The 18,387-nt window shown below is 39.9% G+C and overlaps 1 protein-coding gene and 1 long non-coding RNA gene across 3 annotated transcripts; both read left to right on the plus strand.

The window, feature by feature from the left end:
* Positions 1-223: 223 nt before the first annotated feature.
* On the plus strand, positions 224-13,180 carry LOC142106778 (lens fiber membrane intrinsic protein-like). The gene is made up of 5 exons (XM_075189787.1): positions 224-360; positions 4,951-5,157; positions 7,192-7,338; positions 9,377-9,505; positions 10,534-13,180. Exons 2-5 carry the CDS (start codon positions 4,989-4,991, stop codon positions 10,590-10,592), a joined length of 504 nt encoding a protein of 167 aa, XP_075045888.1. The 5' UTR covers positions 224-360; positions 4,951-4,988; the 3' UTR covers positions 10,593-13,180.
* A 2,849-nt stretch (positions 13,181-16,029) lies between these two features.
* Positions 16,030-17,917, plus strand: LOC142106777 (uncharacterized). Of its 2 annotated transcripts, XR_012679785.1 has the most exons (3): positions 16,030-16,395; positions 16,548-16,620; positions 17,528-17,917. It is a non-coding gene; the product is annotated as an uncharacterized LOC142106777 (long non-coding RNA). The 2 variants fall into 2 exon arrangements; XR_012679784.1 differs by lacking the exon at positions 16,030-16,395 and having other exon boundaries at positions 16,405-16,620.
* Positions 17,918-18,387: the final 470 nt, after the last annotated feature.

The following is an 18,387-nucleotide window of genomic DNA, read 5'->3' on the forward strand; positions in this document are numbered from 1 at the left end:
ATTAAATCAATGGCTTTTTTTTTTTTTTTAAACTAGTTAAAATAAATGAGAAAATATATATTTGAAACTGCTCTTTGACTTAAGACAGCTACATTTTTTTTTTTTTTTTTTTTTTACCAGGTGTGATATCTTTACCCATCATCACGTACCCCTTTGTTTGTAAGTGTGATATCAAGTCTGATAGTCATACTGATCTCTGAGCAACGGAGCAGCGTGATGTTTCCTACCACTTTTGGTAAACTTGTTAGTGAGTCTACTCGCAGCCTCCCTCTTTCTTTACCAGAATGTGACAAGACAAAGTTCATCAACCAGACCACTCAGGAAGCAGACACAGCAGCTCCAGCTCTCCCCCCAAACAAGGTATTTATCAAATGTTCTCTTTGAAGTTAAAATAACTGAACTGATAATAACTTATAAATGTAATATAACATGTATCAAAATAAAGTCTGCAGCCAGCTATGCACAAAAAAGTTTGCGTCGAGTCTTGTGCAATTTGTGCACATACATCATCATTCTGCGGTGTATTTTTATGTCACTTTTGTAGCAAAAGCTAAAAATGTTCTGCTCTGTGGAAATGACTGACATTCCAGCTGCTGTCGAACTACAAATCCCAGCATGACAAGCAGCAGGACCGCTGGCTGGTTTATTAAGTAAATTAATGACACCGAATATAGTTGATTTTACCTTTTTTAATGATTAAGCAAAAGATTGGCATTTACAATGCAGCAGTATCATCTTACAAGGGGCAATTGCAAGGATTTGGTGAGATAATTACTAAATCCTGAGTAGATTTTCTTTTTAATCAATATCACTATCTGCATTGCTGAAATGTAAGATATAATATTTCTCTTCAGACACAGTGAACCATATTCATTTGATCGCCCTCTGTGCAGCTAATTTACATATAATAATGCTCATGGAAACCTGTAATTAGTGCACCATGTTTGTACATTTTTGACACTAGGGGCTAGATTTACTAAGCTGTGGGGATGTTGCCTATAGCAACCTATCAGATTCTAGCTTCCAACAACTATTTAAGCTTTGCTTATTTCTATGTTTTGAGGTAGATCTATTTTTGATCTATTGAATGAATAGCTAGCAGTATTAATGATGAGATAGAGATATATATATATATATATATATATATATATATATATATATATATATGCTGCATGCCTTTTAAACTTGTATATATTTGTTATCATCTCTAGTCCAATGTTAGAGTTGTTGAGAAAAATGTGAATATTATTCCCATAAGCAATATTATTCATGGCAATTGTATCTATTAAAGTTGTTAACACTTTATGCAATTGTATTTTCAACTCCCTCCACCACATCAGATGTCCACTGCCTTGTACTCAGTGTAACAGCATCGTGCCCACCACATGTAGTCTATACTTTGCATAATGACCTTATTCCTGTGGTCTTGTGTCCACCATATGTAGCCCTGTGCCCAGGGTCAGCACTGGCAACGTCAGTGATCCCCCCCCCCCCTGCCGAACCCCCCCCCCCCTCATATGCCCCTCTGCCCTATAATCCACCTATTCTGATCCCTGCTCTGTTCAGAGTGGGGACTCGAATGTTAAGGGGAAAACACCCATGTCAAAAACAAAATCGGCACAGGTGGGCTGGCGAGGCACCCCAGTAAGAGTGTGGTGCCTTCCTGCCGTATTTACTGTACTCAACACTTTCTGCTGGCCCTGCAACAACCTCTTGTTGGGCACACTGCCCTGTGCATAATCCCATCATGTCCTTGACAGCTCCAAGTCCACCTTTAACCTTCGACCTTAATCACTTCTCTTTGGTGGGGCTTAATATTCTCTGCATGTTAGCAGGTATGAGAAGAGCTGCCAGTAGGGAAAGTCTATGCAGGAAGGGGGATGGGATGTGTCACAATTTCATCCAATAAATCAACCAGGCTTCCATCCAATGAAATGGCAAATGGTTTCAACCAATAAAAAAAAATGTGCAGCTGATACTAGTCAAAGGCACAGAATGAAACTACTTGTGTCAGAGTGAAGCTAAGCCACCTGCAAGACACCCACTAAAAGTTCTATGTCATGGATTATAGCTGTCGGCCTGTTGGGCCAGTTGAACACCGTGGGCAGCCAGTTGGACAGCAACGCTCTACGAGAACTTTGCTCTTGAAGACGCCAACTGTTTTTCGGCATAAAAAAAGCATGCCAGTTCAAATCAGGCATCTATTAACTTCCTTACCGTTGAGCATTCCGGCAATAGGCCCTCCTTTAGCCAGGTATTACTCCCCATTAACTAAAGGTGGTAGTAGTAGAGCCAGTATTACCCTCTGGTATAAAACCTTATTGAGCCTTGATATCGCTCCCAAATCCAAACCTCAGATCCAATGGGAATCAGACCTTCAGTTAAATTTGTCAGAGGAAGACTGGGAACATATTTTCGCCAACTCCTTTAAAATGTCCAAGTGCCTTAATCACACTGAGATGTTGGTAAAATTACTGAATAGAATGTATGTTACTCCAGACAAACTTCATAAGATCTGGCCTTCCATATCCCCACTATGTTGGCGTAATTGTTCTGAGCGTGGCGATATTTTTCATATATTTTGGTCATGCCCGGTAATAAGGCCTATATGGAATAAGGCCTTTCAATTGATAAGCTCAGTCCTTCGTCACTCGGTCCTCCGCACACCAGAGTTAGCTTTATTGCAATATTATCCCCCCTCTCTTCCCAGTTGGGATAGATACGTGACAGGCCAGATACTGATAGCAACCAAAGCAGCTATAGCCCAGGCCTGGAAGCAGCCTCTCCCCCCTACTCTGGCCAAGATAATCTCCAAAATTAATTTAAATTTTGAAATGGGAACACTGGGTGTCCCATATTCCACGTCAACATCGTCCCCGCTGATTAAGTGGAGAGCCTGGCATAATTATGTGACAGATGGGGAGGGAAATCCATCACGTTCACTTACCTCGCCCTCTAATGACAATGACGCTGGTGAATGATCTTTTGTTTGATGGGGTGTAAAGTACTAATCAAGCCGAATGTACACAACGTATAGTCAATTGCATTTGATTTTGACGCTGTATTTTTTCTCAAGGATATTGTGTATGTTTTCCATCCCCTTTATGTACCCTTTCCCTTTTTTTTTTTTTTTTTCTTCTGTACCCCTTTTGAAAAACCTTGAAAAAACCAATAAAAATTTTATTCGTTAAAAAAAAAAAAGCATGCCAGGCTATTGAGATAACAACAGCTGGTCAGCCACGGAGTAACATTTATTCCAATAATACATCAAAAAGAAGACTTTTGGGCAAACCTTTCACTATACAAAAAAATACAGAATAGGTGTATATTCCATAACTGTATATGTAACCATAAATATAAACAACCCAGTTCTAAACTAAACAATAAACTATACAGAATACTGGTGCAAGTAACTCAGGATTTTTGACTCAATATTTAATTTTGGTTTGCAGGCCACTAGCTGAGAATTAACCACACAAAGCCATTACCAAGAACCTCATAGTTTCTATTCAGCAAAGTGTACACTTTACTTAGTAAAAACAATTTATAGAATAATAATTTACTAACATGCATAGACACTTGCAGAATATGACCCTTCTTCACCTACCCCTTATAAGGATCACTACTTGAACATGCACATATATATATGTGTAGGGCCTTGGGGAGGGATGGGTGCACATACTGGCCCCCCAAATCTTTCTAATATTTATTACAGTACACTACCTTGTATTTAAACGTGCACAACATGACTATGTCTTTATGGGTTCCTTTTAAATTAATATGTAACTCAAACGAAAAGCAAAGAGGTATTGAGGCTGCAGTAGAATACTATACAAGAGAATATCCTGTGTGGCTTTCTGCATTAGTCATCGTATGTGGTTTTAACAAGTTTTTCAGCACAGAAGTGATCGTATGTTCATGGCCCACAAACATGTGAAAAAAAGACTTTAAATGGACATGAATTCTAAGTCGTCATTTAATGTAATATGAAACATTTCTTGGACATTCATATAATGTACTACTTACATATACAAATGTTACCAACAATTACCTCTGCACTCAATTGTTAGGTCTTACAAAATACCTAAAGGGGAGTTCACTTTACTAGAACCGTTCCACATTTTATCTTGCCCCTTCACGTAGTAAATAGGAGGTGTGTCCCCCCATCCCCCCCACCCCTTGGCTTTCGCCAACACTTGAAATCTTGAGCAATCGCTGAGAACCACTGTTCACCTCCAATGGAGAGGCATGGGCGGGCTCCCTCTCCTTGTACAGCAATCGCTGAAAAAGAGCGTGATACATCTTTCCTCAGGAGTCTTCAGCTTTGATTTATCTAGAACCCAAATTATTAGCTTTTCTCGCTCATATTCCCAAAAGTGTTGTTCTTCTCAGGACAGTCCTAATTATCTGTAAGAAAAAGGGGTTCCGGCTTATGGATTTAGTGGTTGGGCCCCAGTTAATTGTGTATGTGTAGAATATTTTTTTTACAGGGACATTATAAGTCTTTTTATACCTCTCACCTCCATGGAGGAAAGGCTCTGTTCCCCTTAAAGATTTAGGTCCTTAGGATGATGCAAATGAGAAAAGGAGATTGATTCATCGGTCAGTCTACTTGTTTAAAAAGTACTCTGCCTCCCTATCTTTCAGGCAAGTCATAATTTGATGATTTAATATGTTCTTGTCATATAACGGAGGCAGCCTTCATTTTATGCATCCTTTTCATTCACCAGGAGCTAGTGACGTCACCTAGGCATTTTGTGACTCTGGTTCCGAGCAAATTCATTGGCTGGCTTCTCTTAAATAATGGTTCGGCCCACAAAATGTCTGCCATCAATGTATGTTGGTGATCGGTGTATTTGAAATACAACCATGTGATTCATATAGGGGTTGCTGCAATGTCCCAGTACTGTCTTGTTGTGAGATTACAACACTTATGTCCTCTCTCCTCAGTGGTCTGTGGATATCCAGGTACGACCTTGTGGAAGAAAATGCTGTTTAAGAACATTGTCGGGACCTTCTGCGCCTGCCTTAGTTTCATTCTCCTGCTCACAGGGATCCTCACTGACTTCTGGTACGTCAGTTTCGGCTCAAACTTGTTCCACGCAGGACTCTGGCAAAATTGCACCAAAAATATATGCAATAAAATCACAGAGAAAGGTAAGAATTCTTATTGTGTCGTAAATCGTCTTTTGCAGATCTATACATTTTGAGGTCATTTAGAGACGACTACTTTAATAATCTCTATGGATATCTGCAGAGCATTCACTTGTTCCTACTATTTCTTGGAACTCTCATTAATATATTTTACGGTATTTATGTAGGACCCGTGTCTATAGGTGTCAGACTTTTTCATGCAAAGAGAATAAAAATAACTTAGAGAATGAGGAAAAACTTTATTTGTAGAATTATCTTCGGTAAGAAGGAATTGAGCAGGTACTATATCCTATAAAAGGGCCGAAGCGCAAATAAAATTCTTTTTGGTGATGTGACGTGTCTAGATTTAAGCCAAAGTGCATTAGTTGGGGGAGAAGGTTGGCGGCATTTGTGCAGAAACAAAAATTGGCACTGGTTGATAGGGGGTGTTTGGCATAGAGAGGGTGTTCCTTACCTTCGCTATGAGCGGGTACAACGTTTTCCACCCGCTGCTTACACTAACCGAAATTGAAACTGATCTAATTTCCTCACATAGGCACACAACCACAGGAGAACAAAGTTTTAGTCAGGTTCTGGTTAATGCATTCAGAAGATCTTCCAACCACATTTACCAAACTGCAGAAAAATGATCTTATCGATTTCTGTACAATTATTATCCGGTATCGGGAATACGTGTCGATTTAGTGCCAGTTGCAGGGTACAGCTAATATTTAATGCATCTGATTGTTCTCCTTTTTTTTTTAAATACGTTTTATTAATAACATCTGGGGGTAAATGTATCAAGCTGAGAGTTTTCCGGCGAGTTTGAAAAGTGGAGATGTTGCCTATAGCAACCAATCAGATTCTAGCTGTCATTTTGTAGAATGTACTAAACAAATGATAGCTAGAATCTGATTGGTTTTTCAAACCCGCCGGAAAACTCTCAGCTTGATACATTTACCCCCTGATCTTGAACAGCATTGCAAAATATAAAACTCTTGAAAGGTACATTAGTGAGATGATAAATGCAGATACAAACTTAACAATGTGTATGACACTCTCTCACAGTGCTTTTACAAAACAAATTCAGCTTCATATGAGCATGGTACCATGACAATGTTATTTTGTTTTAAATTATACAAATAAAAGGCAAAAGATGAAGGGGGGAAAATAGGGCAAAATGGGGGGAGAAGAAAGAGCAGATTGGGAAGGTTAAGGGAAGGGGGAAGGAATTCACACTTTTATGTTTTTAGCAGATCTGGGATTTCAAGCAAGTTCTCCTTTTTTAGGGGAAAGGGATTGCAGGCCGCCTTTTAAGCCCAATGTCATTAGGGTTGAAATTACTTGCACAAAAAAACTCTTTAGAATCAGTGTTTTCAAACCCGAATGTATGCTCAAGACTGCATATGGTTGACCACTGAAGAGGAGAGGAGAGTAGTGATGGATACACTCGGCTAGAGAGTATATCTAACCAATATTTTTTTTTACAAAAATAAACCCTTTCGGCCATATATACATCACTGGAGTCTGTAGGCACAAAACCCTTGGTGACCTATGTCCACTCCATCTAGTAACCACAAATCTTTTATTTTTCAGTTGTCAATGATCCAGCTGGTTTTTTTTTGCTATAGAAACTAGATGTATGAACTTGGTTTCATATAGAGGTGTAGTTTACACAGTTTCCAGAACCTGACATCACTGCTCTGCTGTTAGGTGCCCAGCTCCATCCACTATCTAACTCACTATCACTATCTAATTCTCTAGTATCCTCCATTATCATGATACTGCCCCTGTCACATGCAGACCTGTCCTCAGTGACCTAACCACACGAGTATACAGGTCACTGCCTCCCACGTTATCCCCGCACTCATCTCCTGCCGCTGCGACCTCCCTGACGATCTGATTGGCTGCAGGTTGTTCTAACTCCACCTGCTTTAAAACTAAGGACATCCCGGATGAGCAGGAGGCGAAAACTAAATACACAAAGGTTGACCTATCCTAGCCTGTTATATATAATGTGTGGGATCAGATTATGACCAGACTTATTTTCCATTGCAGGATACATCGATGCCACCCGAGCATTGCTCATCTTGTCCACCTCTCTAATCATATTTGCAATGTTGGTTTCCTGCTTGGCATTAATCAACTATCACATAGGAAAAATTACTGCCTCCCTTGTGACTGCCACCTTGGAGGTTTTATCAGGTAAGTGACATTCTTTCGTTACCGTTATGTGGACAGGGCCGTCTTAAGCTGTCGTCAGGCAGCGGCTAGGTCTGGATGTTTTGGAAAAGCTTCGAATATTAGACACAGGGGAGAACTGTTAATTTGCACATGGTGATTTTTTTTTTTAACATTTTATATATTTTTATAGTTATAATTTAATACATTATTTAAATACTGTAAATATTTTGGCATGATCTAAATTAGGGACTAATTATTCCCATACATTTATTTTATACATATTATTATTTATTATTATTATCTCTAATTTATAAGGCCCCACAAAGGGTCTGCAGCGCCATACATGACATATACAGAAAACAGTGACCCATGATACAGAAAGAACAAAAAACATAAAACACACACAGGTAACATGGTAACGCAAATCAAATTATTTCTGGGACAATGTGTGAAAGTGATGGTAGAAATCAGCGAGACGTAGGCCGAAGCTAAGAAAGCAGGGCAAGGGAAGCAGGCCAAGAGGTACTGGGGGTGATGGAATAGTAGAAGGAGAACACAATGAAAGAGGGCCCTGCTCCTGAGAGCTTACATCCTAAAGGAAAGAGGAGGCACAAATAGGGTGGTGCTAACTAGGGGAGATAGCCGGGACAAGGGAGTTAGGAGGAGGACTGAGTCTTAAGGGCACGCGTGAAGCATTTGAGAGTAGATGCTAACCTGATGGAACGTGGAATATCGTTCCACAACAGGGGAGCAGGCCGGGCAAAGTCCTGGAGACGGGAATGAGAAGAGGAGATCAGTGACGTAGTGAGGCGGAGGGGGCGGCTAGGAGTGTAGGTAGAGATGAGATGAGATATTGGTTTTGGTGAGCAAGCTCACCATTATTCAGTTACCCTGAAGTCTTATCACAGTTAATAATGATTTATAGTTAGTTGCTAATTGATTGGACTAAATAACTTGGCAATACATGGCTGGAGATGAAGGGTCAAAGCTTAAACTAGAACATACATGACAAAACAACCAGACCAAATTATAGTCAAGGCGAAAATAGCAAAAATCTGTAGGGGCTCTTGGTGTTAAAGGGGAGGGTCTAGGTGTATGTATGCATGTATAACCCTGGGCATTGTACGTACCGTGTCATTGAGGGAAGGGTTTGATTGAGCTTTATATAGTATACAGTTCTCAGTCATAACTATTGTAGCTCTGATGTCCCCAGATGTCTACAGACCCTGCCTTCAAAAAACCCAGGCTTCCACACCAATGCATTAATCCCCAAGGCTTGGTGGGATTTTGACTGCTTCCATCACAGGGTTTGACTTTTCTCTAGTATACCTACTGAAGGCCAATTTGTTACTAGACTACTTCAAAATCCATTAACAAATGTTTTTCGAAATAGACATGAATTATATTCCCAATGGTTTCCTATAAACTGTGGAACCACTGAAGCTCAAGCCAATAGTTAAAGGTGTTGTCCACTTTGGGAAAACCACTAATAAATGGCCCTCTTCTGTACTAGCTCTGAACTGACCATCAGTCTCGACAGTTTTTCAGCACGTAGCAAGACAGGATCTCTGAAGATCTGCAGGAAAACGGGAGATTCAGATCTGCAGGGACGGGATTTTTGCACTGAATACAGCAGTTGATTGGACAGGAGCTGTGGTCGCCCAATCAGGTTTCACTTTCCCCACATACCTGCAATATATAGCATAGAGATCAACTGGACGTCTGCAGTCCTAGTGGTGGAGCCGGCCTTATTTGTGTGCAATGATATAACAATAGCAATAAATACAATGTACAACTTACGTTTCCAGGGGAAGTGCCCCATGAAATTGCTACACAAGGGGAATTGCTCTAAAATGTCCCAAAACCGACAACAGCTTTTTAAATATGTGTTTGCTATTGTGATCATCAAATTACCCTTGGAAATGGATGAGTGGATAATGTCTTCACAAACATGTTAGGTACTGAGCTCGGGGGAACAGCTTTCATTTAACATCCTATGATCCAACGACTCATTAGCTGACTGTCCTATTTGAAAGATAATTTTCGCTATGTTTTGCAGCCATGTTCCTTCTCATCGGAATGTCGGTCTACACAGCGGAGACTTATTACAACGTTGTCAACAGTTCTTACAACTACCAGTGGTCCTTCTACCTCTGTTGGACTGCTAACGTGACTGTGATCATTGCAGGTTGGTTAGTCGCCCATAACCTAACCCCATTTACATCCAGGATCCCAGGAGGACAAGTAAAAAAATTTATTAGCAAAAAAGTGGGTGGAGCTATTGAAGTGTAAGGGTTCAGGTGCACAAAGTCCAAAGAGATCACAGGTAGTCGCTGTGTGGTTCCCGAGGGAAGGTATTTTCTGCACACATCAGACTTCCTGTCACTAAGCCCATTGAAGGACACTGCGTTTTTTGTTAGTATAGGAACCAGTGGTCAAAGTTGGTCAGTACAGGGTCAGGCTGGGTTGGGTTGCAGGGGGGCATTTTTCCCCCCAGGCTGGTCCCATATTGGGCTAACTTGGGCTAAAATTTGCCAGTCCTCCCCTGGGTCAGTATACGGTGGTATGCCATGCCGTCACTTCTTCTAATGCTATCACATTCCAGTCACTTACAATTTCCATAGCGCCACTACTAAATTTCCATTTTGACTTCTGATGGGAACTTTAACAAAAACATATTTATGAATGTTTTTAGTATCCTTTTGGGAAAGGGAACTTACCCACAAAGATAGGCTTTAGGTTTAGCCCTTTAAGCAAAGAGAAATGTAGATCTTAGGGTGCTTCTACACAATTTAAGGCACCTCTACTATTTATGTTAATCAAGGTCTATGTCTGTATGAATCCTTGATGATCCTAGATAATTATAACAAGGCTCAAAATATAATCCTGCCCGGGGAGAATTTGGACACAGGAGCTCTGCCCTCCATTCCTCCTCAGTCTGAAAAGGGCAGGGATTTCTTCAGGCTACAATCACATTTTGCAGAGACAAAGAATAAAAGGAAAGTATATATAGTTCATCCTGGTTCACATCGGTTGTCTGCAATTATGGCCATGCAGTGTTATGAGGTTTTTTTGGGGCTGGGAGAGATCTTGCTGGGTGTGGTCTTAGCAATGGAGCAGAGGTTTGGAGTGGCTTGGGGACCCTTTTAATATTCTGCTATGGGTATCTTCTATTTAAACCATTGATATCACTAACCTTGGTCCTTCTCTCCACAGCGATATTTCACCTCTTGGCGCACAAATCGTCACCTTTACCTGACTATGAAACTATGTGAAGCACCAACATCATCACCATCAGCAATTCATTCCAGAACCTGGTACTGACAGGACCCTGCTTCTTACAAGGTCCCTGGAAGTTTTTATAGGAGCCATTGCTCTTGGCTCTACAAGCTTACTATCCCTCCTCATTATACCTTTAGCTAACTGGGTAAAGGATGATCAGAATAATATTCTAAGTAAAAGGTTACTTATCTGGGGTCGGGCATTCCGGCTATGTAGTCAGTTCCCTGCTATCAGCTAAGTTTCCCTGATGATCGTGCCCATGTGGCTGCTCTCCCCCTTACTTAATGCTTCAGCTGACAGCGTGTTGTTGGACGCGCTAACTGCATGGAAAGTCTGAGAAGTCTGACGCGCTCTCCCCACTCCTGCCGACCTGGGAGCTTAAATTTATCAGGTTTCAAAAAATTGAGATGTTGCCTATAGCAGCCAATCAGATTCCAGCTGTCATTTTGTAGAATGTACTAAATAAATTATAACTAGAATCTGATTGGTTGCTATAGGCAACATCTCCAATTTTTTAAACCCTTGGGGCTAGATTTACTAATCTGCGGGTTTGAAAAAGTGGGGATGTTGCCTATAGCAGCCAATCAGATTCCAGCTGTCGTTTTGTAGAATGTACTAAATAAATTATAACTAGAATCTGATTGGTTGCTATAGGCAACATCCCCACTTTTTCAAACCCGCAGCTTAGTAAATCTAGACCTTGGTCTTTTATAGACAGGGAAAATGCAGGAGTGAGGAGAGTGTGCTGGTAACACACACGCCGTCAGAAAACTGACGACAGAACTGGAACGCTGGATCCCCGGTAAGTAACCTTTTAGGTCCAGGTTTAACTTGGGATATTTCACTCAAAATTAAATTGCATTTTTGGGAGAAATTAGTTTTTAAGGACTAACTCCTCTATTTACTGTAATTTAGAATAATATTTCTCAAAGCCTAACTCATAGACTTCCCCACCAATATCCTTTTCAATTTACAGATGCTGAAAGATGCCTGTAACATTATCTAGTATAATATTTCCCAAAGCCTAATGCTAGGTGCACACTGAAGAATTTTCCGACCAACGTGTTATCTCAAATGATTGTATTTACGATTGAAGGTCCAATCAGTCTGACGATTCATCCGTACACACTGACACGATTTACCTTCAGATCTGTGCTCTTCATCTGGTCCTCTGGTCTTCAGAGAATGACAGCACAATATTCATTCATTATTGTCACACTGATTAAAACCACATTGTTATAGCTATCCACATGTCCTAACAAATTTTGTAAGCTTTTGTGACTCTGAAATGAAACATTCTGTCTCAGAACGAACAAATTAATTATTCCTTCTACAGCACTCTCTACATTTATTCACCGGGACATTCATCACTAGCAGCGGCTGAAAAGAGCCCGACTCTGTAGACTCTATGGGGATCGTGAGCATGAGTGTATACACACTACATGATGGGTCGGTGATTGGTTGGAAAATATTAAACAGTACGACCAACCAAATGAGCCGACAAGCAATACTTTGGAACGACTTTCAACCATCATATTACTATACACACTAACCCGACTTTCGACCGAACAGTCGTATGTCAGCTGATTTGCCCAATTATTGGACGAAAACGCTCCAGTGTGTACCCAGCCTAACTCATAGACTTCCCCACCAACCTCCTTTTCAATTTACAGATACTGATAGATGCCTGTAACATTATCTAGTATAACATTCCCCAAAGCCTAACTAATAGACTTCCCCACCAACCTCCATTGAGAGATACCTGTTACAGCATCTCATGGACAACTAGAAAGAAACTCTATAACCTGTGCTACCTTTGCTTGCTTAAATTAGCTTAGTCTGTTACAGGTACCTATCAGTATCTGTGACTTAAAATATAATTGAGGCAGGTGCGGGATCCTGTTAGAAAAATTGCTAGGTTATGGGGAATGTCATACTAAAAGTTGGTAAGTAGTGGAGTTAGCCTTCAAAGGGGGGCTTCCGAGGTAAATTATATATTCTGTTAAACTCTGACACTCAGCTACCTTGGCACTTGGCGGCAATTTAATCAATTCCTCAGGTCCATTTACATATGACCAGCGGAGAACTCTCTGGTGAGCTTCTGATGGCGTCAGAGAGCTCCGAAGAAGAGAGAGAACTGACATAGCAGCAAGGAATGAGAGCCGATTCATGATTGGATGGTGGAATAATTCATTCAGGAACCTACTATCATTTCGGTTCCCCCCTAGTCAAGTATTAGGGGTATATTTACTAAACTGCGGGTTTGAAAAAGTGGAGATGTTGCCTATAGCAACCAATCAGATTCAAGCTGTCATTTATTTAGTACGTTCTACAAAATCACCGCTAGAATCTGATTGGTTGCTATAGGCAACATCTCCACTTTTTCAAACCCGCAGTTTAGTAAATCTAGCCCTTAGTGCTGGGGAGTTGAAAAAAAAAATAGCATAATTTCAGACAGAAATCCTCTGTGAATTAAACAATTGATGCAACTTTCGACCATGTTAGAGACTTTATACCTTGCTAAATATTGATGCTGTATGTTTATTAAACATAGCTTATTAAAAACAGAACTCCTTCTGTATTTGGTCTTTACTCTTTTCTATACTGTGTTTGGTGCATACAAAATGAATGTTTGTTTGTCGAAAAAAAATATCAGTTTGCAAAGTACCAGAGTCCGTAACATTAAATATTTAGCACAATGACTGTAACACTGGCTGTTGATAAGGGAGGCACTGGGTGGATTAGGAAGCTCTTGAATAAGAGCTATACACAGGAAGGGCTCTGTAATACAATAATACTGCATACTTAATATAATGAAAAAAATAAATTTGCCCCCCTAAGTTAATTATAAATTAATTTTGCTCTTTACTCAATAAATAATGATTGCCCCCATGATGTATATGTGAATGTTGCCTCCTCTTATGTTCTGAATGGCAATATAGAGAAACAGCTTGTAGTCTGAGCAATCGCTCCTCTTACACCTCTTTTTTGTGGCTGTTTTCCCGGCCGTTTGTCAAACAGAAACTTAGTAAATGTGTCTTTGTATTTGGATCATGTAAAAAATTGGAATGTCTCTCGGTCTGTGTGTGTGTGTGTGTGTGTGTGTTAGGGGATTTAGAATGTAAGCTCCAATGGGGCAGGGACTGATGTGAGTGAGTTCACTGTACAGCGCTGCGGAATTAGTGGCGCTATATAAATAGATGATGATGATGATGATGATAAATGGCAATTTGTAAAGTGGAGGTTTGCAAAACTGTGGTTTTCAGGCTTTTAACTGGTGGTTCGGCCTTTAGTAAATCCGGTGGTTTTAAAAACAGAAGTCGCCGAAAACTGTCGGTTTCATCAAATTGCTCTGCAGAACATTACCGCACAAATAAAAAGCTTCAATAATGATCAAAAACAGTAGAATTTGCGGCAGATGTTTGTCAGGCGTACAAGTGTGTACTTACGTTAGTGTAGAGAGAATGTAGAGATGTAGCTTCAAAGTATTATCAGTAAATGCTAAATGTGAAATTCTCCTGTTTGCACGCAATATAATATAGTGTCCTATACACAAGTGAGAACAGTGTCTTCCTGACAGTTAGACACATATGGGGGAATTCAATTGACGGCGAGATTATTTTTAAAACCACGTTTAATAACTTTTGAGCAGGTTAACTTTACCCACGATTCAATTCCATTTTTAACGCTTAGTTTTTTTTTCATGAAACGGTCCTCTCGCGCTCCAGTAAAAGGTCTATTGAAAGAATAGGGTGGTTGCGAGACCGTTAAAATCTATCCAATTGTTTTTTAACGCGTCGCGTTAAACAGGCCAATATGCCGTTTTATCTCGCACCTCATTGGGGTGTGCTAAAAATAAAAAAACCTATGAAAACTATTTGAAACATGTAATAATGAAAAAAAAAAAAAGATAAACAATGTTTATCACTAATGCATAACAATAAAAAGTTGATTTTCTTGTGAAAAAATAATGGGAAAAAAACCCATAAAAAAAATAAAAATAAAAATCACTAATTAAATATATTTATGTATGTTTTTGGCATAAATGTGTATGTACTAATGTGTTTTAACATGGTTTAGATCAGTGTTAGCTAACCTGTGACACTCCAGGTGTTGTGAAACTACAAGTCCCAGCATACCCTTCCAGCAATAAGCTGCTATATATTGGCAAAGCATGTTGGGATTGGGACTTGTAGTTTCACAACACCTGGGGGTAAATGTATGATGCTCCGGATTCTTCAACTCCGGCGTGTTCAGCATGTTCGGCGATTAAATTTAAAGCGGCGCTGCATTGTAAAGGGTTAACTTCACTTTACAATGCAGCGCCGCTTTAAATTTAATCGCCGAACAAGCTGAACACGCCGGAGTTGAAAAATCCGGAGCTTCATACATTTACCCCCTGGAGTGTCACAGGTTAGCCAAAACTGGTATAGATAATTCTATAGTAAAAAAAAGTGAAATAAAAAAATATGCTAAAGAAAGTACTGTAATGTAGATATTATCAAATAAATAGGTTGTGTAATGCAATCTAATGTATATAAATGTATGCCAGTCCTCTTTTTGAATTATATATGACCGCATTAAAACTCCCCTTCACTCCCCTAAAAACTCGCAGCGTTCCCTCTTTTTCAATTGAATTGCACGAGTTTTAACGCTGCGTTAAAGAAAAACGGGCGCTATAGCAGTTAAAAACCCACGGAAGATTTTTTTTTTTTTCTTAACACTGCGGGAAAGAAAAATCTCGCCGTCAATTGAATTCCCCCACAGTATGCTCAAATGAAAATCTTCTTTTCTGCAGTTGTCCAAATGTAAACTTCAATGAAGTAATAGGAATAAGTGGGTATGAACTGATATAATATACCCGCCACACTAATTATTATTAGCTGGACGGGTCGATGTGCAATTAATAGTAATCCTTGTCCTTGTCTGTCAGTGCACCAGTCCTCCAATACATCTTAAATCTCAGATGCATCCGCTCGTATATGGTTCAATGCATGTACATTATTGCTGTTCATGCGAGATATTAAATTGCACATGTTACACAAGGAAATTGGATTTGAATACTTCCAAATCTTGGTCTCAAATATCTTAAGACACATAAAAACACACCACAAATTCTTATTTTATTATTATTATTGGAACATGTTCACTTTTGTTCTGTTCTTTTATATGTTACACTATACTTATGAAGTTATACTATACTTATGCTAAATCCTGGGGACATATTGGGATCTGCTGCAGAGATGCTCCCGTATTGTTCCAGTGTTTAAATTTGCTGAATGGCCCCTTTACGTGTGGTACTGACTACTGTGAACTATGCATCTGAAACAGTCCCAATTGTTATGGACCATCCGGGTTTTCAGTGGCAGAAAAAGGTGTAGTCTACATGAAAGGGGTGGGGTTTGGCATAACAGGGAGGGGTCTGGGCAGATCAGGGTGTGGTTTAGGTGGATCAGTATCGTGGCCTAAATTGCAGCAAATTACCGATGTTGGCAGATATGGGAATATTGATATAAAACAGAAAGTCGCCAATATTAGGTCCAGCGCTTGTTTCTAAGACGCAACAAAGAAAGCTGGTTCCACCTCAATTAATTAATTGTTGGTATGTGGAATTAATATACAGCAGCAGTTATAAGTGGGAAATAATTTATGTTTTTTATGGAAGCTCAGCTGTTATTAATGGAAGGATTATTTCAGAAGCAGACGTTCAGACCGTCATAAATTTGAATTTTTGGCTCCAAGGGTGTTTATCCGGCCCTGATACTGAAACTTGGAGGTTAATGAGAGCATCAGCAGGTAATATTTTTTGTATTATTGTATATATGACTATGTTGCTTAAACCTTTAGTTGAAAAACAGTCAGTCCAGTGGTTTATGACATCACAAGTATGTCACAGTCAGTGACTTTATATGACTACTGGCAGGTTACCCTCTACCTGTCATTAACAGGACTGACCACTGACACAGACACGTGACAATCTCTGATATATCAGAAGACCACAATGGACAAGCCGGTGTTCGGGTAAGAAAACATATAGCATTCTTAGCTCATCTCTATCATCGTTGGAAACATTTTAGAATAATTTCCGTGGACAGTTTGCTGCTGGGTGGGTGCATCTGTCTAGGTAAATCTGACCCAAAAGGTGTTTGCATTAGGACCAGTTGCCAAAATGGCCATGCACACGGCCCCAATGGCGAATGGGCTGAAAACATGTGGCCTGCTAGTGAGGTTGTTAAATAACCTAAAATAATGGTTGGATTTTTGGCATTCCTGATAATGAACTCACAAGTTTCAATCAGATCATCCTCAAGCATGACAATAATTTTAGAGCTACCCGACGCATTTCACGAAACAAATTATACTGCATAAGTGACTGTTTAGATACTGAGTTCGCTAAAGAACTGTGCCTTATATAGTGAATAAGAGGAAATTGCTTTGGACTGTTGGGCAATTTTTAAAAATATTGACAAATTCCAGGGATGGATCTCTAAGACCCGAGACCATCCCTGGAAATAAGGAACAGTTATGTATACAGTATGCTGAAAATCTTCTTAAAGTACCCTTATTGGTTGTCATGTCATCAATCATATTTGGTGACTAGTGATGTCTCGTAACTCCTTTTGAAAGTTTCTCTATTATGGGATGTATGACAATCCGAGAAGGCAAAACAAAGCTATATAGAAGGACTGTTCATAAAACCGACTGTTCCTGTTTACTGGAAATTAAAAGGATATTAGAAGTCATCATGTAGTGACTGTGGTCTGTGTCCTTATATTGTCACACAACTCATAGGTGACTTGTAATATTCGTATAATTTGTTTAGAGGAGGAAAATTCCATATCTTTGAAAACACCGATATAAACACCACAAAGCACTAAAACAGATTAACAAACACAATAAACTAATCAGTGTTTTGCTTGATTTTCAGCAATCCTTTTGCTACAAATCAATTCTCTAGAGCTCCGGAAATGCAGCCAATGCAAGAGACCGTAGCACAGGAGATGGCACCAATGACGTTGATGACCACAAGTACGGTTTCCCTGCCACCTGTGACGGATCTACCTCCTGAAGCAGGAAACAGTACGAGGGCCAAGCTTGAGAAGCCTCTGAGTATGAAAAAAGCTAAAATACGAAGGGGGAAGCTGATAAACCTCAATAATTGGCCACGTCGTTATCCCTTACGGGAGAGACAAGTACCAGTCCGGTTTGGATATTAAAAACAAGCCATGAAATTACAAGTTCACCCGAGAACAATGAACAACAAAGTTACCAAAGAACAATAAAACTATGGTGTAACATTTTGTGCCTTAACAGGTTATTTTTGGCTCTTGTGTAGAATTTATTTGATTTACTATTACTGACCTGCCTTCTCTTCCAACCGTTCGATCTGTCTGCTTTTGGTTATTTTGTGCCAACTTCTTCCAAGGGGGGTGAAAGCCTGGGGGTCACAATTTGCTGTGTACCGTAAGCTCCGTGCGGGATTCACTGGTGAAGTCCAACATTTCTCAGCATGTCGGGTGAGCAGATGACAACCACTAGAGCAGACACGGTCAACCTGCGGCTCTCCAGGTGTTGCGAGACTACAAGTCCCAGCATGCCCTGCCAGCTATCGGCTGACTATCTACTAAAAGAGCATCATCATCATCACCATTTATTTATATAGCGCCACTGATTCCGCAGCGCTGTACAGAGAACTCATTCACATCAATCCCTGCCCCATTGGAGCTTACAGTCTAAATTCCTTTAACATACACACACACAGAGAAAGAGAGAGACTAGGGTCAATTT

Source organism: Mixophyes fleayi, chromosome 11, assembly GCF_038048845.1.
Source record: "Mixophyes fleayi isolate aMixFle1 chromosome 11, aMixFle1.hap1, whole genome shotgun sequence".
Classification (NCBI taxonomy): domain Eukaryota; kingdom Metazoa; phylum Chordata; class Amphibia; order Anura; family Limnodynastidae; genus Mixophyes; species Mixophyes fleayi.